Source organism: Oncorhynchus keta, unplaced genomic scaffold (assembly GCF_023373465.1).
Source record: "Oncorhynchus keta strain PuntledgeMale-10-30-2019 unplaced genomic scaffold, Oket_V2 Un_contig_15490_pilon_pilon, whole genome shotgun sequence".
Classification (NCBI taxonomy): domain Eukaryota; kingdom Metazoa; phylum Chordata; class Actinopteri; order Salmoniformes; family Salmonidae; genus Oncorhynchus; species Oncorhynchus keta.
In genome coordinates, this window is record NW_026279344.1 from 46,386 (window position 1) to 72,044 (window position 25,659).

Sequence of the window (25,659 nt, forward strand, 5' to 3'; positions counted from 1 at the left end):
CCTATTGGGTCCCCTACGGGCCTGGGTCCAGGGGCTTCAACCCCGGTAAGCCCCTGCATTAATCCTGCCCTGAATGGATATGCTGTTGTGTTTTGATATACAAATTAAACTTGCGACAGTCATTGATAACAACTATGGTTTGAGAATGTGGACACTTAATGCAAAGGGTTGGTTTCAGACCTGGTCATGGCCTGGTTTGTTAACGTTTCAACTTTGAGACTATGAGAGAAGACTAGTGCTCAATAAACACTAAAAACTATAGAGTTCATAATAGCAGTTCATAAAGGGTTCATTCATCATACCAAACTTTATTGACACTTCTTGAGCAGTTTAACAAACAGATATCAGGCATTGCATAATTGGGACTTCAGTGAATGTCATTACAAACAAAGGGTTAACATTACTCATATTTTGCAACAGGATTTCCAGAAGCTTCTCTTATATTAATTAGCTTTAAAATATACTATGTACAAAAGTCTACAACATAGATCAAAACTCTGGGGTGAAGATGTTGAGGACTAGTGTGTGTGGGTGGTTAGGTGTGTGAGTGTGTGTCAGCGAGAGTGCGAGGGCCTGAAAGGGGCAGTTTATTTCCAGACTTTGACGATGCCGTCTCTGGACGAAGTGACGATGAAGCCCTGTGTGGTCTGGAAAGTGGCGATGTCAGTGATGATGTCATGGTGGCCCACGGGGAGGGACTCTGGGCCCCTGCGGGGTGCGTCCTCTGTGGCTCCACTCTTCTGTTTGCTGTGGATCTCCTGACAGGACAGGGAATGTAGGTCAATCTCTACCTGTCTTGTGGTTTCTTATTCATACATGTTTATAACACTGCACATAAATTGCTCTCCCGGGGACAGACATGATGTATTGAACACCTCATTGTAGGACCAGGTGCTTAGAGGAATACACTGAATACACTGAATACACTGCCACCGTCCTATCAGGGCATACCTGTACAACCTCGGTGCCCTCGATGATCTTGCGGCTGTAGAGGACTGAGGGACAGTGCAGCGGTTCATTGGCTCCACCTGCCACGATGTAGGACCTCTCTGGGTAAGCCAAGTCCCAGAACCTGGTAATAACACAGAACACAGTATAGAAATAAGACTTGGCTGACAAAACAAACAAGCTAACGCCATCCAACACACTTCTTGGCTAAGCCAAATTGTCAAACACAAACTTAAATGTCATCCGGCAAACATACATGGTCAGAACTGGGTTAAATATATCAGAAGGATGGTTAGTCTAGTCGAGACTATTGCAAACATACCTGATTCTCATGTCGGAGCCGGCTGTGAGGAGGAGGGGGTTCCCGTCTGCAGGGCTGCAGTAGATCCCATGGACACTGTGGGGGGACGGCTGCATCTCTGAGAGAGGGGGAGCAGAGCTGGCCCACAGCGTGAACTTCCTGTCCCCAGTCTCCATGTCCCACATGGATACCTCATTGTTGCCCTGGACCGCTACAAAACAGCAACAAAACACACAAATAATAGTTTGATTTGCCCCTCAAAGAAAGGTTTAGTTAATAAAGATAAAAAAATATGATGACATCGAGTCTCACCAGCAATGACGGAGGATTGGTAGAGCGGGTGCATGAGCAGCCGTCTGATTCGTGCTCGGGTAGGGTGGGAGTGGTTTGAGATGGGGAGCTGGAACCGCATGTCCCAGCATGCCATAGTGCCGTTGCTTGTACCTGTGTGTGGACGAATGAGAATAGAATTCAATGGACTCCTGATAAGTGCATGTCAGATAAGTCACAACTCTGTTTAAGTTTTCAATGCAGTTTTCAGACAAAATTCATTAAACATTTTGATACACACAACATGCACCACACATGACCCACATCCACCCATGTGCTCACACCAACACCCACGCACCCAGGCAGAGCCAGCACTGGTGCATGTCCACGGTGAAGGAGGTGATGAGGCCCAGGCGGAGGTCGTGGCGGAGGGTCCAGGCGTTGGAGTTGGAGCGCAGGTCCCAGCCCACCAGGGAGCCATTCACCGTGGCGTAGGCCAGCACAGACTGGGCTCCAGAATTAAAATGGTGGACGTCCACCACGCAGCCGTCATCCTTCTGGTCCAGGAACCTGAGAGGACAGTCGATATAACAGTAAAATGTGGAGTAACTCATTATTACATTGTGGCATCAAAATGATACTGCAGTATCTACTGCATGATAATGATAACTACATGATACTGCAGTATTTACTGCATGATAATGATAACTACATGATACTGCAGCATTTACTGCATGATAATGATAACTACATGATACTGCATGATAATGATAACTACATGATACTGCATGATAATGATAACTACATGATACTGCATGATAATGATAACTACATGATACTGCATGATAATGATAACTACATGATACTGCATGATAATGATAACTACATGATACTGCATGATAATGATAACTACATGATACTGCATGATAATGATAACTACATGATACTGCATGATAATGATAACTACATGATACTGCACGATAATGATAACTACATGATACTGCATGATAATGATAACTACATGATACTGCATGATAATGATAACTACATGATACTGCAAGTCCATTGGTGGTGGATGAGGTGAGTTTCCCCCTACTATGTAAAGTTGATTTATTTTAATTATTTTATTTCACCTTTATTTAACCAGGTAGGCTAGTTGAGAACAAGTTCTCATTTACAACTGCGACCTGGCCAAGATAAAGCATAGCAGTGCGACACAAACAACAACACAGAGTTACACATGGAGTTAACTAGGGTACAGTCAATAACACAATAAAATAAAAAAGTCTATATACAGTGTGTGTAAATGGCGTGAGGAGGTAGGCAATAAATAGGCCATAGTAGTGAATAATTACAATTTAGCAGATTAACACTGGAGTGATAAATGAGCAGATGATGATGTGCAAGTAGTGATACTGGTGTGGAAAAGAGCAGAAAAGTAAATAAAAACAATATGGGGATGAGGTAGGTAGATTGGGTGGGCTATTTACAGATGGGACTATGTACAGCTGCAGCGATCGGTTAGCTGCTCAGATAGCTGATGTTTAAAGTTAGTGATGGAAATATAAGTCTCCAGCTTCAAAGTGCTTTGTGTACCTCGGTAGAAAAGCGTTGTATAAATCCAATAAATAATAATTATATCAACTACAGTAAATAAAACCAACTTTATGCTTGATCAACCCATGATGGATAGTACATACCTGGTCTGAAAGGGGTTAACTTTGGGTGATTTGGGGGGCTTGTTGGCCTCGATGGCCAGGAGCTGGATGGAACCGTTGTCTGAGGCAGCAGCCAGGTAGTGTGACCCCTGACAGAAGGTCAACGTCTTCACGTGGCCCCCGATGCGGGAGTACGTCAGCACTGACCTGTAAGACAGCATCAAAACATTCACACAGGTTGGATTGAGGCCTGTTGTTCATTAGTTTTTCCATCAACGTTTTGGTCATTTATAGCAGACATTCTTATCCAGAGTGACGCCCTTATCCAGAGTGACGCCCTTATCCAGAGTGACGCCCTTATCCAGAGTGACGCTCTTTATCCAGAGTGACGCCCTTATCCAGAGTGACGCCCTTATCCAGAGTGACGCCCTTATCCAGAGTGACGCCCTTATCCAGAGTGACGCCCCCAGAGTGACGCCCTTATCCAGAGTGACGCCCTTATCCAGAGTGACGCCCTTATCCAGAGTGACGCCCTTATCCAGAGTGACGCCCTTATCCAGAGTGACGCCCTTATCCAGGTCCAGACGCCCTTATCCAGAGTGACGCCCTTATCCAGAGTGACGCCCTTATCCAGAGTGACGCCCTTATCCAGAGTGACGCCCTTATCCAGAGTGACGCCCTTATCCAGAGTGACGCCCTTATCCAAGTGCATTCCAAGGAAATCTAAGGTGGTCAACACAGGTAGAGCACATCGGTGAAAAGGTGAGCTCCTCCGATGAGCCTCTACTGACTCCCCAGCCCGCATGCGGGAGCGTAATCATCGCCTGAAACTAATTAGCATAACGCAACGGACATAAATATCCCTAGAAAATATTGCTATTCATGAAAATCACAAATGAAATATATTGAGACACAGCTTCGCCTTTTGTTAATCACCCTGTCATCTCAGATTTTCAAAATATGCTTTACAGCCAAAGCTAGACAAGCATTTGTGTAAGTTTATCGATAGCCTAGCATAGCATTTTGTCCAGCTAGCAGCAGGTAACTTGGTCACGGAAATCAGAAAAGCAATCAAATTCAATCATTTACCTTTGATGAGCTTCGGATGTTTTCACTCATGAGACTCCCAGGTAGATAGCCGAAGTTCATTTTTTCCCAAAATATAATTTTTGTAGGCGAAATAGCTCTGTTTGTTCTTCACGTTTGGCTGAGAAATCGCCCGGAAATTGCAGTCACGAAAACGGCAAAAAATATTCCAAATTAGCTCCATAATATCGACAGAAACATGGCAAACGTTGTTTATAATCAATCCTCAATGTGTTTTTCTAATATCTATTCGATAATATATCTGTCGGGACAATTCGTTTTTCAGTAGGACCGATTGGAGTAATGGCTACCTCTGTATTATACGCGAGAGTCACCCTGGGAGTCATCAGGTGACCAGTTACGCAATGTAGCCGCCTACGGCTATTCTTCAACATAAATGCGCAAAACTATGTCACAATGCTGTAGACACCTTGGGGAATACGTAGAAAGCGTAAGCTGGTTGATGGCACATTCACAGCTCAATAGGGACTCATTGGAACGCAGCGCTTTCAAAATATGGGGCACTTCCGGATTGGATTTTTCTCAGGCTTTCGCCTGCAACATCAGTTCTGTTATACTCACAGACAATATCTTTACAGTTTTGGAAACGTTAGAGTGTTTTCTATCCAAAGCTGTCAATTATATTCATATTCTAGCATCTTGTCCTGACAAAATATCCCGTTTAAAACGGGAACGTTTTTTTTTTCTCCAAAAATGAAAATACTGCCCTTAGAGTCGCAACAGGTTTTAATACACTTCCATATACAGTGCCTTCAGAAAGTACTCACACCCCTTGACTTTTTTCACATTTTGTTGTGATACAGCCTGAATGAATTCTGAATGAAAAGCTGAAATATCTTGAGTGATGAGTATTTCTGTCTGTAATAAATCCCTTTTGTGGGGAAAAACTAATTCCGATTGGCAGGACCTGTCTCCCCAATGGGTGGGCCTGGCTCCCAAGTAGGTGGACCTATGCCCTCCCAGGCCCACTCATGGCTCCACCCCTTCCCAGTCATGTGAAATGCCATTCTGTACCATCACTCATTAATATATTTGTATGTACATATTCCTCATCCCTTTACAATTGTGTATATAAGATAGTTGTTGTGAAATTGTTAGGTTAGATTACTCTTTGGTTATTACTGCATTGTCGGAACTAGAAGCACAAGCATTTCGCTACACTCACACATGGTTAGCAGATGTTAATGTATGTGACAAATAACATTGGATTTGATTTGAAATTGGCAGGAAATAGTAATGAATGCTCATGAAATATATTATCATGTGCACATATCAGCACATTAATCTCTTAAGTGATCATATTTTATGTAAAATTATCTGAGAGGAACTAAAAATATCTGAAAAATGTGTTTATGTGGAGGCTAACCTTAACACCAAAGGTTTTTTGCAGCTTGACATTGTCCACTAGTGGGAACTTAAACATAACTGTCAACAAAATATCTAATTGGTTTAGAATTTTAAAAAGTTAAGAACATAACAACCAGATTAATTAGTTGAAACATTAAATCATTAAATCTTCTGACCCACTAGAATTGTGATACAGTGAATTTTAAGTGAAATAATCTGACTGTAAACAATTGTTTGAAAAATGACTTGCGTCATGCAACTTTGCAGAACTATAGTTTGGTTTCAGCGTAGCCTAGTGGTTAGAGCGTTGGACTAGTAACCGAAAGATTGCAAGATCAAATCCCCGAGCTGACAAGGTACAAATCTGTCTTTCTGCCCCTGAACAAGGCAGTTAACCCACTGTTCCTAGGCCATCATTGAAAATAAGAATTTGTTCTTAACTGACTTGCCTGGTTAAATAAAGGTTAAATAAAAATAAAAACAAGAAATTGGTGGAGTGGTTGAAAAAACGAGTTTTAATGACTCCAACCTAAGTGTATGTAAACTTCTGATTTCAACTGTACATAAACCAATCTGGACCTACCATTTACACACATACACACACCAATCTGGACCTACCAACTACACACACACACCAATCTGGCAGGGTAGGTGTTGGACTAGTAACCAAAAGGTTGCAAGTTCAAATCCCCTAGCTGACAAGGTACAAATATGTCGTTCTGCCCCTGAACAAGGCAGTTAACCCACTGTTCCTAGGCAGTCATTGAAAATAAGACTTGCCTGGTAAAATAAAAAATAAACACACACACAAACCAATCTGGACCTACCATCTACACACACACCAATCTGGAGCTGCCATCACTCTACACATGCAGAGAAAGTCTCAAGATCCTTTGTAAGAACACTTCTAAAATACGACCCCTTCCACCATATGCTTCCACCCCAATGATGGTCTAACCCACCCCAATGATGGTCTAACCCACCCCAATGATGGTCTAACCCACCCCAATGATGGTCTAACCCACCCCAATGATGGTCTAACCCACCCCAATGATTGTCTAAGTCTAACCCACCCCAATGATGGTCTAACCCACCCCAATGATGGTCTAACCCACCCCAATGATGGTCTAAGCCTAACCCACCCCAATGATGGTCTAACCCACCCCAATGATGGTCTAACCCAGCCCAATGATGGTCTAACCCAGCCCAATGATGGTCTAACCCACCCCAATGATGGTCTAACCCACCCCAATGATGGTCTAACCCACCCCAATGATGGTCTAACCCACCCCAATGATGGTCTAACCCACCCCAATGATGGTCTAACCCAGAGCCACTCCTTAAAGCTGTGATCTGCATAAGGTGAAGCAGCACCACTGGTGGCCGCAGGCGCGTTTGTTATTGTTTTTAAATGTGGCAGAGGAGCATCCTGCATTGTGGTGAACAAAAATCACAGTACATAATCTGCTGTTCTGTCGCACATTCAATGATGTGCAAACTATGGTTGAAGTAAGGTCTTTGTTGTTGTAATACTGCCAGCGGACGTGTCAGTTTCACCGCTACAGATTCCAGCTTTAGCTAAACTGGAGCTGGTTGGTTATTTGTTACCACTTGGTTAACTGGTTGGTTGTTGTTTACTAGTTGGTTAACTGGTTGATTGTTGTTTACTACTTGGTTAACTGGTTGGTTATTGGTTGCTACTAGGTTAACTGGTTGGTTATTGGTTACTACTTGGTTAACTGGTTGGTTGTTGTTTACTACTTGGTTAACTGGTTGGTTGTTGTTTACTACTTGGTTAACTGGTTGGTTGTTGTTTGCTACTTGGTTAACTGGTTGGTTATTGGTTGCTACTAGGTTAACTGGTTGGCTATTGGTTACTACTTGGTTAACTGGTTGGCTATTGGTTACTACTTGGTTAACTGGTTGGCTATTGGTTACTACTTGGTTAACTGGTTGGCTATTGGTTACTACTTGGTTAACTGGTTGGCTATTGGTTACTACTTGGTTAACTGGTTGGCTATTGGTTACTACTTGGTTAACTGGTTGGTTATTGGTTACTACTTGGTTAACTGGTTGGTTATTGGTTACTATTTGGTTGGCGTACCTGGTGGTAGTGGTTTTGCCCTCCATCTTCTGGCTGTCCCAGACCTTGACGGTGCCGTCGTTGGAGGCCGTGGCGAAGATGGAGTGCTCGTCTGACACACGGATACGGTTGACAGCAGACTTGTGCTCATGGAGGTGGGCCACTAGAAGACCCTTAGGGTGCCACCCTGCAGAGCAAAACAACAACACAATGTGGATGTGGAGGGGCCCTGAGTAACCCTACTGCTTGTTGACATTTCTGCTGTGCTTAGTCCAAATTGGCAAGAAACACACCTCTAGTGGTATATTCAACAATATAATGACCAAAAAAGAATACATTGTGGAGTCAATAGTTTGACTTTATTTTATTTTTACAGGGACATGGCACTACTTTATGGCACTACTTTACCTGGTGGAGGCGGACGACTCTCCCATTCAGCGCTCTCCATCATCTGCTTGGCCATGCGCTCTGCGCTGCACTGCTCCCTTTTCTGCTGCACCAGATGTTGAAGCTCCGCCTTGCACGTGTTGAGACGACGCTGATAGGTTGAGACTGCGCCTGCAGACTGCCCCACAGGGACACCAAGGGAGGCTGTGGTCTTCCTGGTCTGAGTCCCCGCCCCTTCAGGCACCTGGTGGAGTACACAGAGATAGAAGGTAGACTACCAGACTGGACCAGGCTATAAAATAAATCAATTAGTATATCAATCAATAGATCATTCAACCATCGCCCCCGCTTATTCTTAGCAGACATCATAGGTTAACAACCCCTTATGTACCGCGGGGAGCTGTGGTGCTGTAGCCGCTGACTCCTGAGAGCCAAACATGCTCTTCCACTCTTCATTCATGTTGGAGTCCTGTTTGGTGTGTTTCCGGGCTGAAGACAGAAAGAGAAATACAGAAAAAGCTAAGAAAACACTAGTTAAGAAGCATTCAGCACTGGAGGTCAAAAGCTTGGGGACTGTTGGATTAAATCGCCATTAAGTTGAAGGGGGCTCCCTATTTTCAGCTCTTCCAATAAGCCATGGAGAAGCACTACGGTTTCAAACATCTAATGAAAATACTAAAGGGAGACGGCAGGCATTAAAAGGAGTTGAAGGCCAATGCAGATACAACAGGTTTTAAGACCACCAGACTACGTGAAGCAGTTGGGAGCTGGGAGATATGCTAATCACAGGACATGTTATAGTGAGTAGTTAAATTAGTCACCAGCAGCAGTCCAACACTCCAAAAGGACAGTTCCATGCGATTGAAACATACCAGCTGCAACACACAGTTACTTTTAGCCCACGGTAAATTGTGTCAGACAAGCTACTAACAGTGCCTATGAAAAAAACACTCCAAAACACCAAACAGGTTAGATATTAATATACTGTTCCTGTTATCCTATGGCGTAGATACACAACACAATCTTTCAGTATGTCCTTGAATAAATACTTTCTATTGAATACCATGGAGTCTAGACCCATATGGGATTTAACTGGTATAGTATTACTTAAACAGACTAAGGGCCTTAGATCCATTGTTTACACTACTGCCATAGAGCACACAAGCTTTTTTAACAAAACGTGATTTTCCCTAGGGGGAGTCTGCCTGGTATGTTAACAAAACTCAAGACCAGTCTGACATTTTATTTGACTACAGGGAAAAGAAGATGTTTGTGTGCTGCCGCAGGAATAGCCAAATAAAGGTTTGAACTGAACACTAACATGTACTGCTCTGTCGTGTGTAGACAGCCACAGAGGTAATGAGAAAATGTGAAAACTCTGCTTGTCCTGATGCAGTTTAACCCATCAAGTGAATTAAATGTAATGAGGCGATGTGGGTAATCTGGGGGAAATGATGTCTGTATGGGATTATTTGTTATGCACATCATTACAGGCTGAACCACACCAGCAATATACCAGATGCTGTAGCGATGAAGTCTGCAAACAGAAATTACAGGTCATTGATATCAAACATGGGGAAAATATAACAACTATAAATCAACCTATCCAATATTTTCAGTGTTTACACACAAGTGTTTTTTTCTTCTTCAATAATTGGGCAAAAGATCAGAATTGGGGTGTCTGTGTAAATGCAGCCTTTGAGTTTGTGTACCCCTCTGCTATTACAGGGGTGTACTTTGACCACCAGGTGTCAGTGGCGTCCCTACCTCTCTTGTCCTCGGCCTCCTGTTTAGGTTTGACCAGGTCCACCTGGCGTCCCATGATGCCCAGCGTGGCCAGGTCAATGACCCCGCTCTGGACTGCCTCCCCAAGGTGGCTCTGGTCTCCCATGTTGGCCTTGGCCTTGTTGGACTTGAGCATGAAGTCCTTCAGTGCTAGCAGCTTGTCCTCTTCAGCCTCCGTCATCCCCTAGAATTAACAATTATCACCATCGTTGTGATCATCATCATCATCATCATAACAATAATGGTCAAACGTTGTGCATTATATGGAAACATTACATTTCCCATCCATGTAACGTCGAGACATCACCCCCGCCCTCTGACCTGAGAGAGCAGTTTCTTAAGCAGCTGGGCAATGGCGGGGTCCTCCGGAATGGGGCATTCTGGGAGTGAGCCGCTGCGCTTCTTCTGCCGCAGCAGCAGGTGGCGGAAGAGGCTGGCGATGTCTTTGGAGCGCAGGGAGTAGTCGAAGATGGAGCGGCTCACTGGCTCCTTCAACACACTCAGAAGTACTATCTCTTTATCAATCTGATAGGAAACACAGCCTCATTTAACATAGCACAGTATCACACCATAACATAGCACAGTATCACACCATAACATAACATAGCACAGTATCACACCATAACACAGCATAGTATAGTACACCTTATCATAGCACAGTACACCATAGCAAAGCACAGCACACCACAACATAGTACAGTACACCATAGCATAGCACAGTACACCATAACACAGCACAGTACACAATAACATAGTACAGTACACCATAGTACAGCACACCATAACATAGTGTATACTATGCTGTTGTACTGTGCTAACATAGTATAGCACACCATAACATAGCACACCATAACATAGCACAGTACACCATAGTACAGCACACCATAACATAGCACAGTACAACATAGCATAGTATACACTAACATAGTAAAGCACAACATAACATAGCATAGTACACCATAATAGTACAGTACACCATATCATAGCACAGTACATCACAGAATAATATAGCACAGTACACAATAACATAGCACAGTACACCATAACATAGCACAGTATAACATAGCATACACTAACATAGCATACCATACCATAACATAGCACAGCACACCATAACATAGCAGACCATAAACTAGCATAGCACAGCATAACATAGCGAAGCACAGCACACCACAACATAGCACAGTACAACACACCATAACACCTCATAACATAGCGAAGCACAGCACACCATAACATAGCACAGTACAACACACCATAACATAGCACCTCATAACATAGCGAAGCACAGCACACCACAACATAGCACAGTACAACACACCATAACACCTCATAACATAGCGAAGCACAGCACACCACAACATAGCACAGTACAACACACCATAACACCTCATAACATAGCCAAGCACAGCACACCACAACATAGCACAGTACAACACACCATAACACCTCATAACACAGCACAGCACACCACAACATAGCACAGTACAACACACCATAACACCTCATAACATAGCGAAGCACAGCACACCATAACATAGCACAGTACAACACACCATAACATAGCACCTCATAACATAGCGAAGCACAGCACACCACAACATAGCACAGTACAACACACCATAACACCTCATAACATAGCCAAGCACAGCACACCATAACATAGCACAGTACAACACACCATAACACCTCATAACATAGCGAAGCACAGCACACCATAGCCTAGCATAGTACACCATAACATAGCATAGCACAGACCAGCACACCATAACACCTCATAACATAGCGAAGCACAGCACACCATAACATAGCACAGTACAACACACCATAACATAGCACCTCATAACATAGTGAAGCACAGCACACCACAACATAGCACAGTACAACACACCATAACACCTCATAACATAGCGAAGCACAGCACACCACAACATAGCACAGTACAACACACCATAACACCTCATAACATAGCGAAGCACAGCACACCACAACATAGCACAGTACAACACACCATAACACCTCATAACATAGCGAAGCACAGCACACCACAACATAGCACAGTACAACACACCATAACATAGCACCTCATAACATAGCGAAGCACAGCACACCACAACATAGCACAGTACAACACACCATAACACCTCATAACATAGCACAGCACACCACAACATAGCACAGTACAACACACCATAATATAGGACCTCATAACATAGCGAAGTACAGCACACCACAACATAGCACAGTACAACACACCATAACACCTCATAACATAGCGATGAGCACAGCACACCACAACATAGCACAGTACAACACATATAACATAGCGAAGCACAGCACACCACAACATAGCACAGTACAACACACCATAACACCTCATAACATAGTGAAGCACAGCACACCACAACATAGCACAGTACAACACACCATAACACCTCATAACATAGCGAAGCACAGCACACCACAACATAGCACAGTACAACACACCATAACATAGGACCTCATAACATAGCGAAGCACAGCACACCACAACATAGCACAGTACAACACACCATAACATAGGACCTCATAACATAGCGAAGTACAGCACACCACAACATAGCACAGTACAACACACCATAACATAGCGAAGCACAGCACACCACAACATAGCACAGTACAACACACCATAACACCTCATAACATAGCGAAGCACAGCACACCACAACATAGCACAGTACAACACACCATAATATAGGACCTCATAACATAGCGAAGTACAGCACACCACAACATAGCACAGTACAACACACCATAACACCTCATAACATAGCGAAGTACAGCACACCATAGCCTAGCATAGTACACCATAACATAGCATAGCACAGACCAGCACACCATAACATAGCACAATACAGCACACCACAACATAGCACAGTACAACACACCATAACATAGGACCTCATAACATAGCGAAGTACAGCACACCACAACATAGCACAGTACAACACACCATAACACCTCATAACATAGCGAAGCACAGCACACCACAACATAGCACAGTACAACACACCATAACACCTCATAACATAGTACAGCACACCACAACATAGCACAGTACAACACACCATAACATAGGACCTCATAACATAGCGAAGTACAGCACACCACAACATAGCACAGTACAACACACCATAACACCTCATAACATAGCGAAGCACAGCACACCACAACATAGCACAGTACAACACACCATAACACCTCATAACATAGCGAAGCACAGCACACCACAACATAGCACAGTACAACACACCATAACACCTCATAACATAGCGAAGCACAGCACACCACAACATAGCACAGTACAACACACCATAACATAGGACCTCATAACATAGCGAAGTACAGCACACCACAACATAGCACAGTACAACACACCATAACATACAGCATAGCCAATACAGCACACCACAACATAGCACAGTACACCATAACATAGCATAGCACAGACCAGCACACCATAACATAGCACATAAATACAGCACACCACAACATAGCACAGTACAACACACCATAACACCTCATAACATAGCGAAGCACAGCACACCACAACATAGCACAGTACAACACACCATAACACCTGATAACATAAGCACACCACAACATAGCACAGTACAACACACCATAACACCTCATAACATAGCGAAGCACAGCACACCACAACATAGCACAGTACAACACACCATAACACCTCATAACATAGCGAAGCACAGCACACCACAACATAGCACAGTACAACACACCATAACACCTCATAACATAGCGAAGCACAGCACACCACAACATAGCACAGTACAACATAACACCCATAACATAGGACCTCATAACATAGCAAAGTACAGCACACCACAACATAGCACAGTACAACACACCATAACACCTCATAACATAGCGAAGCACAGCACACCATAACATAGCACAGTACAACACACCATAACATAGCACCTCATAACATAGCGAAGCACAGCACACCACAACATAGCACAGTACAACACACCATAACACCTCATAACATAGCCAAGCACAGCACACCATAACATAGCACAGTACAACACACCATAACATAGCACCTCATAACATAGCGAAGTACAGCACGCCATAGCCTAGCATAGTACACCATAACATAGCAAAGCACAGACCAGCACACCATAACATAGCACAATACAGCACACCATAACCAAGCATAGCAAAGTACAGCACACCATAGAATAGCACCACATAACATAATTTAATAAGAGTCTGGGAGATTCTTTCAATGTGTGTGGAAGTCTTACCTGTATGATGGGCTGGGTGATGAAGGGGTTGAGGTGAGGCATCAGTTTGCAGTAGACGTCTGCTATGTTGAGATGCTGGGCCACCACGGTGATGAAGCCCACCGCCCCGTAGCGGATCCACAGGTTGGGGTGGCACAGGAATGGGGCTTTCAAAATAAGGGGAAAAATTCATCACAAAAAGTGCCTTTTATACATAGTATAGTAACAACATTATCCTTCTCCTGCCGTCTCTAAGCTCCTCTCTACCCCATCTCACCGATGTCACTGACAAACTCGTAGATGTGTGGTTTCTGCAGCAGGCCCAGCTGGCACATGCAGGTGAGAGAGTTGAGGGCCTTGTAGATGACAAACTCCTCCGCATCACTCAGACCCTGCTGCAGGAGGGGCTTCAGGATGGATGAGCTCTGCCAGCCCACGTACGCCGCCACACCTGGAGGAAATGGAGATGGAAAGAGAGATGGAAAGAGAGAGAGAGATGGAAAGAGATGGAACGAGAGGGAGAGAGCGAGAGAGATGGAAAGAGAGAGAGATGGAAAGAGAGGGAGAGAGCGAGAGAGATGGAAAGAGAGAGAGAGATGGAAAGAGGGAGAGTAAAAGATCAAAATAAAAGACAGAGACCAAGAGGAAGTGGGGAGGAGGGGGAGGCAGGGAGAGAGTGGAAAGCGAAAGACGGGTCATTGAAAAGAAAATACATTCTAGGATCTCTATATCTCGGAGACTTCCTGCATGTACACATCCAGCTAGTCCATTAGCATATTTGAGTGATTAAGTGTGGGCACCGTGTCTGTGGCACAGTCCTGCCCCTTACCCACGATGCTGTCGAAGAAGGCTCCCCGGAGGTGCCAGTCATTCTTGTCATTCAGGAAAGTGATCATGTGGGACAGGAGCACGTCGTTGGCCTTCTGCCGGCCGAAGAAGACGCAGAGCCGCGTGATGCCATTCTCCATCAGCGACTGCTTGACGATGTTCTCAGAGTCGCTCAGTAACGTAACCACCTTCTGCTGCACCATCTCATGAAGCGCCTGCAGCTCTGTCAGGAGGAACAGGAAGTCAGGACAGAATATAATTTTCCCAAGGGAGCATTTGGGTGCGGCATTCAGTATCCATGTTTCGGTGATAAACCTCTACCTCCGATCTGATATTTGAGAGAGAGGAGGCCTTAAAATTACCAGAGTCGTAGTTCTCGTTGGGGTGGAGGGTCTCCTCTGTGTCCTCCCCATTCAAGTCGTGCTCCATATTCAGGTTATTCTCCTGAACGAGCTCTAAAAAACGCAAAGCTGTCTCAGCCAGGTGGGCTATGTTCTCTGAGAAAAGGAGAGAAGTGAATGGATAGGCATTACAAACAACATAAATACTGTCAACCTTTGGACAATTAAGTGTGTAATCATATTTAGAGCGACCTGTGGTCATTGTCAGCCCAACTGACCTGCGTATGCCAGCCTGACGATGGTGGCGTCGTCCTGCGCCAGGTGGGCGATGCCTGGCAGGATGTACTCTGGGTAGATGTTGACATCGTTACGGGGAACCTCCTTCACCAGCGCCAGCACCTTGGCTAGGGTGCGCACGGCCTGGGCCCTAACCCGTGGCGCCAGGTCGCTGCAGAAGTGCAGCAGGTATGGCGTGATGCGGTCCAGCAGCGTCTCCACCCTGAGGCGGCCCGCCAGGTGCAGCACCAGCTCCAGAGCCGCCAGCTTGGAGTCGCACGAACGCAGCGTCTGGAGGCAGGAGGTGATGACAGACACCAGCACCACCAGACCCTGCTCCTCCTTGGTCGACACCACACTCGACTCCTGGTCCCCCTTCTCAGGCTTCTCCGTCGACCCACCTGACCCTCCCCCGCGGAGGTTATGGAGGATGTTATCCAGGTCCTTGCGGATGACCAGCACACGCTCGTCTGCCGACTGGAAGGTCTCCTTGGCAAACTGGGCCATGTAGGGCTGCAGAAAGGTATAGAAGATGTCTGGGAAGGCGTTACCTCTCTGCTGCTTCAGGTACTCCTCCGCAGTCAGACGCTTCTCCGGCTCCCGCTGCACCATCTGGGCCACCTAGGAGGAGAAAAAAGGGTTTTGGTGGTTACCAGGAGACAGCGGGACACTTAACAATTGGTGCTCAGGATGAATTTAGTATTTCACAAGAACATCTTCACGTGAAGATAAAACATATAGACTATTACTAGTTCTCTGATGTAATGGTCTTCTATTTTCATGAGAACATGCTCTGTCTGGAAGTGTCCTTTGCGATACGCCAGAAGTTGGGAGAGATCAAACAGTGGTACTCCCTCTGTGAAGAGTTCTGCGATCACACAACCTAAAAAACACATGAAATAACAGCCAGGGAAGGGGAATGTACATTAGATGTTTAAACACTCTCAATGTCGATCATACAACTACTCGTAATTGGACGATTCCATGGCATCCACTTATCTCTCTCTCTATTGCCCCTAAACAGAAAATATGTTTCAGCTATGAAAGTTACCTGCTGAGAAGATATCCATTGCCTGTTTGAGCTCTCCCCTGCTCCTCTGGCTGTTGCTGGTGAGGTCCACCAGAGGGGTATTCTGGTCGCTCTCTGTGGTGAACATACTCCCATCCACAAACCTCTCGGGGGCGATGTAACATGTCCTCCGTCGAGACGTGTCAAAGAAGTAATTAAAGTCAGCTGGGTTGTCCTCAGGCAGATAGGTGGGCTTGAAGCTGGCAAAGTCTGTGAGCAGCACCCAGTTCCAGCTGGTCACCATCACGTTTTCTGTCTTGATGTCACCGTGGCGCACGCCCGATTTGTGCGCCTGGTCTACGGCGGTGAGGATCTGGAAGGCTAGCCAGCGCTTCTCCACATTGTTGAGGAAGGGTCGCGTGCTGATGCGATCATACAAGTTGTCCCGGACATACTGGCGGAAGAGGATGGCTGCTTTCTCAGTGAGGGAGGCCTTCTGGAAGGGCAGGCAGTTCTGGCACGAGTGCAGTCTGATCTTTAGCTCCTCCAGCTCCTGCTTGTAGCTGGTGAGAGGTAGAGATGGGTCCTGGATGGCAAACACCTTCACCACCACCAGGCCTTCCCTGTGCTTGGCGCGGGCCACCTTAAAGAAGCGCGTGCTGCCCAGGCTCTTGTCGTACTCGTGATCATGGATGTCAGAGAAGTAGCTGTCGACAGATAGGATCTGGGCAGGAGCAATCCCTGCCAGCTGATTCCCCATGGTTCTGCTTCACTCGGACCAGGGTCCTGGGTTGACATAGACATGAACAATCAAACACTTGCCAAGAATAAGAAAAACTAAAACAGATTCAATGATCGTAACAGTTTGTGAATGGCTCTCAGATCAGCCAATACAACCTAAAGTAATTTCCCACCTATTGCATAATTAAGCAATAAGGCCTGAGGCCGTGTGGTATATGGCCAATATACCATTGCAAAGGGCTGTTCTTCTGCAAGACGCAAAGCAGAGTGCCTGGATACAGCCCGTAGCTGTGGTATGTTGGTCACATTCCAAACACCCAAAGTGTCTTATTGCTATTATAAAATACTAACAAACATAATTAGAACAGTAAAAATAAACGTTTTGTAATATCCGTGGTATAGGGTCTCTCTCTCCCGAAAGGTTGCAAGTTCGAATCCCCGAGCTGACAAGGTACAAATCTGTCGTTCTGCCCCTGAACAGGCAGTTAACCCACTGTTCCTAGGCCGTCATTGAAAATAAGAATTTGTTCTTAACTGACTTGCCTAGTAAAATAGGTAAAATAAAAATTAAATACGGCTGAATGCTGTTTTAGCCAATCAGCATCCAGTATCCAAACTACCCAGCTCAAAATAAAAACAATACACCTAGCCGGAAACCCTTCCCATACAATAAAAAAGGATTTGCTACACAGTTACAGAGAGCAACCACAAAGGTGGGCTATCAAATCCAATTTTATTTGTCACATACCCGCAATAACATTGCTAAACATGTGTATGTATAACAACAACAACGGTATGTATGAATGTAAATAGCACACAGCTAGGTAAATAATAACTGTGGTTACAGTACTGGCTACAAATTGATATCTAGTTAGCTGCTTTCAAACTCGTTAAGTGCTACTTACTCTGCCATGAAAATGGGATCAAATGCATTGCCTCATCATGTAAGGACTGTACACTGTGATGATGACAGTGCAATAACATGCGCATGAATGTCAGTCAGTCTACTAAACAAAGAAAAAAATGCATAAAAACCGAATAGTACATACAGTTTGATATACTTACAATACAAATGGAACACAGAATGCACGTGACGTTGATGAAATTACAGTGCAGGGTATTGTTTACCAGATGGTTGAGATGCGGTGTAGTGCTGTTTGGCTTCGTATCTGGTTAGCATCTAGCTAACTTCATCGGTTCTAATATGTCATCCCCATGCATTTTGCTAAGACGACTCAATTTGAAAAAATATATAAATTGAGCCTCGAGATTTAGCTTATTCCATGGGTTCAGCTGACGGTTGAAGGAAAGTAGCATTTCCTGTAAAATCCAATAAGATAAAAAAAATATATATAATATCCCTCCGCAGGATGCATAGACACGTAAACAACCGTCACTTCCGGTTCTAGATTTCACTTTCAAAACACAAACTAGATGCGAAAGCATATGTGAGAAGCCTAACGTTACATGTTTTTTGTTTGATACTTTCGTCTGAGAAGTTGCCTAATGTCAATGAAGGAGAAAAAGGGACGAGGAGAGGAACTGTTTAGATGATTCAAATACAGCCCTTTATCCCCGCCCCTTCTACGCGACTAGTGTGCTGATCTCACCGGTGACGGTCCGTCAGAGAGAAGCGACAGTGGATTTTACGGAAGATGCTGAAGAAACAGGAGCGGCTGGTAAGTTTCCGGATTTCTGAATGTTATATTCATATCTTCATATATTTACAACATAGTATATACCCAAATAGTGAGTTGTATTTAGATATAAAGCAATGTGTTGACAATGGTTTTGTTCTAAAAGGACAGTGGGGGGAGCTGGCGCAAGGGAAAGACAATGTAACGTTAGCTAGCTACAGTACAGTATAATGTTACTGTCGAGAGCTCCATGATCACGAGAGGTGAGCGTGGTGTTGTGTCGCTAAAAATACTGTTTACTTGCCATGTATAAATTGCTGTCATACAGGATAAGGTTAGTTGTTTGTTGTCACAGCGAACTTTGAGATGGTTCAGGGATACATATGCAGCTTCATGTCAAAGAACAACAAAACCAACAATAGCTATCTAGATACAAGAACTTGTAGTTTGCCATATACCAACAACCATATCCTCGTAACTATCTGACGGTTATATAAAGTAAAGTTAGCGTTATATTGCCCTGGCTGGCCCACTTTATTGCTGACGTTTTCCACTAGAACGGCGATGTTACTAACCCCCTGGTGATACTACCTTAAATACACGAATAGTTTTGTTCTTCTTACAATTTTAAACAAATCTATTTGCAAGCAACTAAACAACATGTTGAATTTTGCTGATCAATAAAACGTGTCAATGCAATAGTAGGTAGAGCAATGACCTAGATAGCGCAACACACACTAACCACGAGGGTGTAGCTTTGGCTAAGCCTTGTTGCATTCAGTGTTCACGGTGTCGTTGTTATCGAGCATTGTGTTTTTGTTTCTGACAGGTTCATAAAGTTGACTGAATTTAATTCAGGGGATGTTGACTGAATTTAATTCAGGTGTTTGCCAATTGACTGAATTAAATTCATAATCCAGCAAGGCAATGCAACCAGCCACGTAAACAAACACGAACAATTAGCCTACGCACACACAGACACACATACTTACATAGTCATTTGAATGGAGATGCATGGGTGTATCAAGTCATTCACAGTCAGACAGCCTACATCAGAGAGAGAGTGTGTGTGTGAGAGAGAGCAACCTGAAGTTGATCATTATCGACAAACATGCTATTCTTTCTCAGAGAGAGAGCCTCTGGGGTCAAAGAGGACCACCCATTACTACAACAGAAAAATGTTCAACTAGCGTGCTAAGTGCTGTAGCTTCAAAATTGCCTTGACGATGTATATAAATACTTTTGTGATGCATTTAGACTGTGAACTTAGCTAAACTGTGTTTTATAATTAGGCCTGCACATTTGCAACACAATGACCAGTTTGGCAATAGCTAGATGTGCACCATTTACATTGATTAATAACATCATATAAACTAGACATGTGTTAATAACTGGGCCTATAAACGATGGACAAGAGTTCATATTGACCTTTTTGAACTTTGATTAGCCTATCCCACAACGTTTTTAACCACAGCCCTCCTATTGGCTGCAGAGGCAACATGTTTCTGTTTTAAATCTAATTTCCTACACATCCTACATAAGCCATTTTGCCATGGCTTATGTCATGTTCCTATGCTATCTGAGTGACTTAAACATTATAACAAAATCAATGGATGCCATGCCTTTTTTTCTTTTTACATTTTAGGTTCTCCCTGAATGTCTAGTTTAACTATTTTTGTGTTGTTAGTTCTCAAAGACAATCTTATTTAAAAATAAATTGTTCAATTATACGTGGTTTTCTTTATTGGAGGAGGATAAGAATATTATGTCCCAGAAATGACCTTCCCTAGTATGCATGCCATCTGTTACTGAAGTTGATTCAGTTGAGTAGACTAAGCTACCTGGTGTTTCTGAGAGGGTCATGTACCAGGTTAGTCAGGGTGTTTGTTCTCTGATGTAAAGAGAGACATTATTATGAAATCTGCTCAGTGCATGTTGCCTTGGTGATGAGTTTACGCAATATAAGAAATAGTTATGAAATAGGCATTAACAGCCATAGCCTACAGTGGGTGTCTAAGATAATCACTTATCCTGAAAAATTAGACCAAGTGCCCTCATCTCACAGACATCATAAAAAGTGGTTTAGTTAATTTCCACTGCAAAATATTGTGAGTAATGCCAGAGCATTTCAGACAGAAACATTGTTTCTGTTTAACGTCAGAAACATTTTTTACTTGTTTAGGATGAGAATGGTGTCCTTAAAATGAACTAGGCTGTGTCAATGCCCACTGTAACTCAAGTTGTTCAGTTGAGTATGCTAGGCTACCACATGTGTTTATTCTTCGATGCAGTGTTATGAAATCTGCTCTCTGCAAGTTTCCGTGGTGATAAGTTAACAAACACAGCATCATTGGATGGTTACAAAAGCAAAATAGTAGGCGGCTAGGCACCTATAATAAAGTCAACCATCCTTGACCCTGTGAAGTTATTCAGTTCAGATAGGATGCCGGGCAGGGAGGGGGCTGTATCCGTGTTGTTGGGAATAGGTGTGGAGTTAGTGTGTTTGCTCTTTATGTTTGCCTGTCAAAGGGAGGGAGAGGGGTGTGGTGGCAAAGTGAAACGGGAGGCGGGACTGGTACAGCCATTGCCCAAGCCCCCTCCCTCTTTTTGCTCTGTCTGTCCTCGCTCTCTTTGCTCTTCTGTCTGTCCTCGCTCTCTTTGCTCTTCTGTCTGTCCTCGCTCTCTTTGCTCTTCTGTCTGTCCTCGCTCTCTTTGCTCTTCTGTCTGTCCTCGCTCTCTTTGCTCTTCTGTCTGTCCTCGCTCTCTTTGCTCTGTCTGTCCTCGCTCTCTTTGCTCTGTCTGTCCTTGCTCTCTTTGCTCTGTCTGTCCTTGCTCTCTTTGCTCTGTCTGTCCTTGCTCTCTTTGCTCTGTCTGTCCTTGCTCTCTTTGCTCTGTCTGTCCTCGCTCTCTTTGCTCTTCTGTCTGTCCTCGCTCTCTTTGCTCTTCTGTCTGTCCTCGCTCTCTTTGCTCTTCTGTCTGTCCTCGCTCTCTTTGCTCTTCTGTCTGTCCTCGCTCTCTTTGCTCTTCTGTCTGTCCTCGCTCTCTTTGCTCTTCTGTCTGTCCTCGCTCTCTTTGCTCTTCTGTCTGTCCTCGCTCTCTTTGCTCTTCTGTCTGTCCTCGCTCTCTTTGCTCTTCTGTCTGTCCTCGCTCTCTTTGCTCTCTGTCCTCGCTCTCTTTGCTCTGTCTGTCCTCGCTCTCTTTGCTCTGTCTGTCCTTGCTCTCTTTGCTCTGTCCTCGCTCTCTCGCTGTCCTCGTTCTATTTTTCTCTCACCTCCCCAGGCCCACCATATTCTCTCGCCCTCACTGTCCCTCTTCCCCTCTCTTGCGCTCACCACATCTCTCACTGTCCCTCTTCCCCTCTCTTGCGCTCACCACATCTCTCTCTGTCCATCTTCTCTCCCTGTAACTCCATGTCTTTAGAGCTTAAATTGTACAGCTTTATCCTCACTCTCACAATCCTTCAATCCACCCCTTACCACCTGTCTAATCACAGTAGCCCTCCCCCTCTGTTCTTTTTCTGCCACTCCCTTGTGGACTGACATGTCTCTATTACCAGTCCTGTCTTTCTCTTTCCCAGCCTGACTGCTGTCACTCACTGTGGCCTTTTAATAAACCCACCTCTGTTCCAGACCCCTGTTCCAGACAGCAGCACCTAGAACTTGTGTTAGGCTTTGGTGGGATACCGTATATACAGTGCGTTCTTGACTTTGACTTTGCCTTTTTCCACGTTATGTTACAGCCTTATTATAAAATGGATTAAATTAAAATCCTCATCAATGGACACACAATACCCGTAAGGACAAAGCAAAAACAGTTTTTTAGAACATTTTGCAAATGTATAAAACATTTAAACCTTCCCTTATTTACATAAGTATTCAGACCCTTTGCAATGAGACTCGAAATTGACCTCAGGTGCGATCTGTTTCCATTGATCAGCCTTGAGATGTTTCTACACCTTGATTGGAGTCCACCTGTGATAAATTAAATTGATTGGACATGATTTGTAAAGGCATAAACCGGTCTGTATAGAGTCCCACAGTTGACAGTGTATGTCAGAGCAAAAACCAAGTCATGAGGTCGAAGGAATTGTCCGTAGAGCTTTGAGACAGGATAGCATCTTGGCACAGATTTGGGGAAGGGTACCAAAAATGTCTGCAGTTTTGAAGGTCCCCAAGAACACAGTGGCCAGGGAGGTGACCAAGAACCCAGTTGTCACTCTGACAGAGCTCCAGAGTTCTTCTATAGAGATGGGAGAACGTTCCAGAAGGACAACCATCTCTGCAGCATTCCACCAATCAGGCTTTTATGGTAGAGTGGCCAGACGGAAGCCACTCCTCAGTAAAAGGCACATGGCAGCACCTAAAGGACTCTTAGTTCATGATGAAAGTTAAGATTGCACTATTTGACCTGAATGCCAAGCGTCATGTCTGGAGGAAACCTGGCACCATCCCTACGGTGTATTTCCTAATGCACTGTACTTTATACCAGGGTATTTGAAAATTGCCACATGATGTTTTCAAAACAATTTAATGTTTGTAGCTACTTTTTAAGTTTATACCTGCAGTCAACTTGTGCAGTACATTAGGAGATAAAGCCGATTGCGTTCTTCATTTCAGCTGTCACATTATTTTACATTATGGCGCTTACCGTAGTTCCCCAGAACAGTTGAGCCAGTCATGTGTTTGCTTGTAAATAACACAACGGGAGGAAGCAGGTCAATGTGTTCTATATCTATCACTCTCTTCTGCAGCGCACATGAGATGAATTTACACTACAATTCACTATTAAACGTTTGCCATCTGATATCTTATAATGTCTTTCTGCCAGAAATCAAAAAGTTCTGGGTGAGTTATCTGTACATTGCCATTTTTCCCTGTGCTTCCGACTTGTTTTTTTCCTCCTCTGTTCTTCTTCCCCTCTCCTCTGTTTTTTAAACGTTATTTAACAAGGCAAGTCAGTTAAGAACAAATTCTTATTTACCATGGAGGCCAAACCCGACCGACACTGGGCCAATTGTGCGCCTCCCTATGGGACTCCCAATTACGGCCAGATGGGATTCGAACCAGGGACTGTAGTGTCGCCTCTTGCACTGAGATGCAGTACCGCTGCGCCACTCTGGAGCCACCCGAAAACACGCTGCTCTTCAGAAAAGCCTTCATCACAACTTTGTTAATTTGCACAATCTCTCTCATTCACTCTTGCTTGTAAATGACATTCGGTAGCTACTGGCTATGCTTGTATAGCATTATGAGCTGGATTTGCCTGTCTTTGCAAGTAGTTTGTTTGTTTTCGTTCGTTAACATTTAGCTAACAGCGTCTGTGATTTCGCTATTATTTTGTGCAAATTTTGTTAGCATTCTGGTAATAGAGGCCCAATTTGCCTTTCTTTCTTTTTTTCCGCCGCCCAACCCTCCCCCCATGCCAGTAAATCCCAGGGTGAGAGAAGGACGGTAATAGCCTGTGGTCTAATCATTTATCTGGCCCTCAGGCATTGAGTCTATACACTGGACCAGCAGACCCTGCCCAGGGTCCAAGATAGCCCACGTTCTATTATTAACCTAACTAGATTCAGCAGCACACTATTTTCATGCCCCCTCAAGCAGACGGTGATCAGTTGCACCACAGATCAACATTTGTCATCACCTGTTTCTGTTCTACACATGGTTAGATTGCATGTTTATACCGAATACCTACAGTTGAAGTCGGAAGTTTACATACACTTTTTAGCTGGAGTCATTAAAACTTGTTTTTCAACCACCACAAATTTCTTGTTAACAAACTGTAGTTTTTGTGCATGACACAAGTCATTTTTCCAACAATTGTTTACAGACAGATTATTTCACTTATAATTCACTGTATCACAATTCCAGTGGGTCAGAAGTTTACATACACTAAGTTGACTTGTGTACAAACAATAGTACACAAGTATTAACACCATGGGACCACGTAGCTGTCATACCTCTCAGGAAGGAGATACATTCTGTCACCTAGAGATCAAATCAATTTTTTTTGTCACATACACATGGTTAGCGGATGTTAATGCCAGTGTAGCAAAATGCTTGTGCTTCTAGTTCCGACAATGCAGTAATAACCAACAAGTAATCTAACTAACAATTCCAAAACTACTATCTTATACACAGTGTAAGGGGATAAAGAATATGTACATAAGGATATATGAATGAGTGATGGTACAGAACAGCATAGGCAAGATACAGTAGATGGTGAATGAGGTAGATGAATGTACATTGGTGTGAAAAGTGCAAATCAATCCCAGAACAACAGCAAAGGACATTGTGAAGATGCTGGAGGAAACAGGTACAAAGGTATCTATATCCACAGTAAAATGAGGCCTATATCAACATAACCTTAAAGGCCGCTCAACTACTTCAGTGACTTCCTACAGTAGATAATGGGTAGGCTGATGCCAGCAACTTCCTACAGTAGATAATGGGTGGGCTGAAGGCAGCGACTTCCTACAGTAGGTAATGGGTAGGCTGAAGCCAGCGACTTCCTACATTAGCTAATGGGTAGTCTGAAGCCAGCGACTTCCTACAGTAGGTAATGGGTAGGCTGAAGCCAGCGACTTCCTACAGTAGGTAATGGGTAGGCTGAAGCCAGCGACTTCCTACAGTAGGTAATGGGTGGGCTG

The 25,659-nt window shown here is 44.1% G+C and overlaps 3 protein-coding genes across 33 annotated transcripts in view; 1 reads left to right on the forward strand and 2 right to left on the reverse strand.

The window, feature by feature from the left end:
- Window positions 1–288: 288 nt before the first annotated feature.
- On the reverse strand, window positions 289–18,792 carry pik3r4 (phosphoinositide-3-kinase, regulatory subunit 4). 4 transcript variants are annotated; one of them, XM_052502315.1, is made up of 20 exons: window positions 18,439–18,792; window positions 16,675–17,418; window positions 16,373–16,506; window positions 15,626–16,244; window positions 15,369–15,503; window positions 15,008–15,229; window positions 14,456–14,629; window positions 14,200–14,345; window positions 10,208–10,411; window positions 9,869–10,070; window positions 9,618–9,638; window positions 8,493–8,590; window positions 8,123–8,345; window positions 7,736–7,901; window positions 3,220–3,384; window positions 1,878–2,089; window positions 1,562–1,693; window positions 1,271–1,460; window positions 952–1,072; window positions 289–758 (listed from the first exon to the last, which is right to left on the reverse strand). In XM_052502315.1, exons 2-20 carry the CDS (start codon window positions 17,390–17,392, stop codon window positions 588–590), a joined length of 4,053 nt encoding a protein of 1,350 aa, XP_052358275.1. In that variant the 5' UTR covers window positions 17,393–17,418; window positions 18,439–18,792; the 3' UTR covers window positions 289–587. The 4 variants fall into 4 exon arrangements, with proteins under 4 accessions (XP_052358275.1, XP_052358276.1, XP_052358277.1 ...); XM_052502316.1 differs by lacking the exon at window positions 18,439–18,792 and adding an exon at window positions 18,279–18,380; XM_052502317.1 differs by lacking the exon at window positions 18,439–18,792 and adding an exon at window positions 17,602–17,732.
- LOC127918991 (keratin-associated protein 4-12-like) lies at window positions 10,420–14,188 on the reverse strand. Of its 28 annotated transcripts, none has more exons than XM_052502323.1 (6): window positions 13,996–14,188; window positions 13,067–13,251; window positions 12,887–12,946; window positions 11,971–12,030; window positions 11,456–11,515; window positions 10,420–11,275 (listed from the first exon to the last, which is right to left on the reverse strand). In XM_052502323.1, the coding sequence occupies exons 2-6, from the start codon at window positions 13,244–13,246 to the stop codon at window positions 10,430–10,432; spliced, it is 1,206 nt and encodes a 401-aa protein (XP_052358283.1). In that variant the 5' UTR covers window positions 13,247–13,251; window positions 13,996–14,188; the 3' UTR covers window positions 10,420–10,429. The 28 variants fall into 28 exon arrangements, with proteins under 28 accessions (XP_052358283.1, XP_052358289.1, XP_052358303.1 ...); XM_052502329.1 differs by having other exon boundaries at window positions 11,786–12,030; XM_052502343.1 differs by lacking the exons at window positions 12,887–12,946; window positions 13,067–13,251 and adding an exon at window positions 12,387–12,451.
- A 94-nt stretch (window positions 18,793–18,886) lies between the features above and the next one.
- Window positions 18,887–25,659, forward strand: part of atp2c1 (ATPase secretory pathway Ca2+ transporting 1) — a 47,943-nt gene continuing 41,170 nt past the window's right edge. The window contains exon 1 of the mRNA XM_052502320.1: window positions 18,887–19,052. Within this exon, the coding sequence (XP_052358280.1) occupies window positions 19,029–19,052 (24 nt within the window). The 5' untranslated portion in view covers window positions 18,887–19,028. The remainder of the gene's footprint in view (window positions 19,053–25,659) is intronic.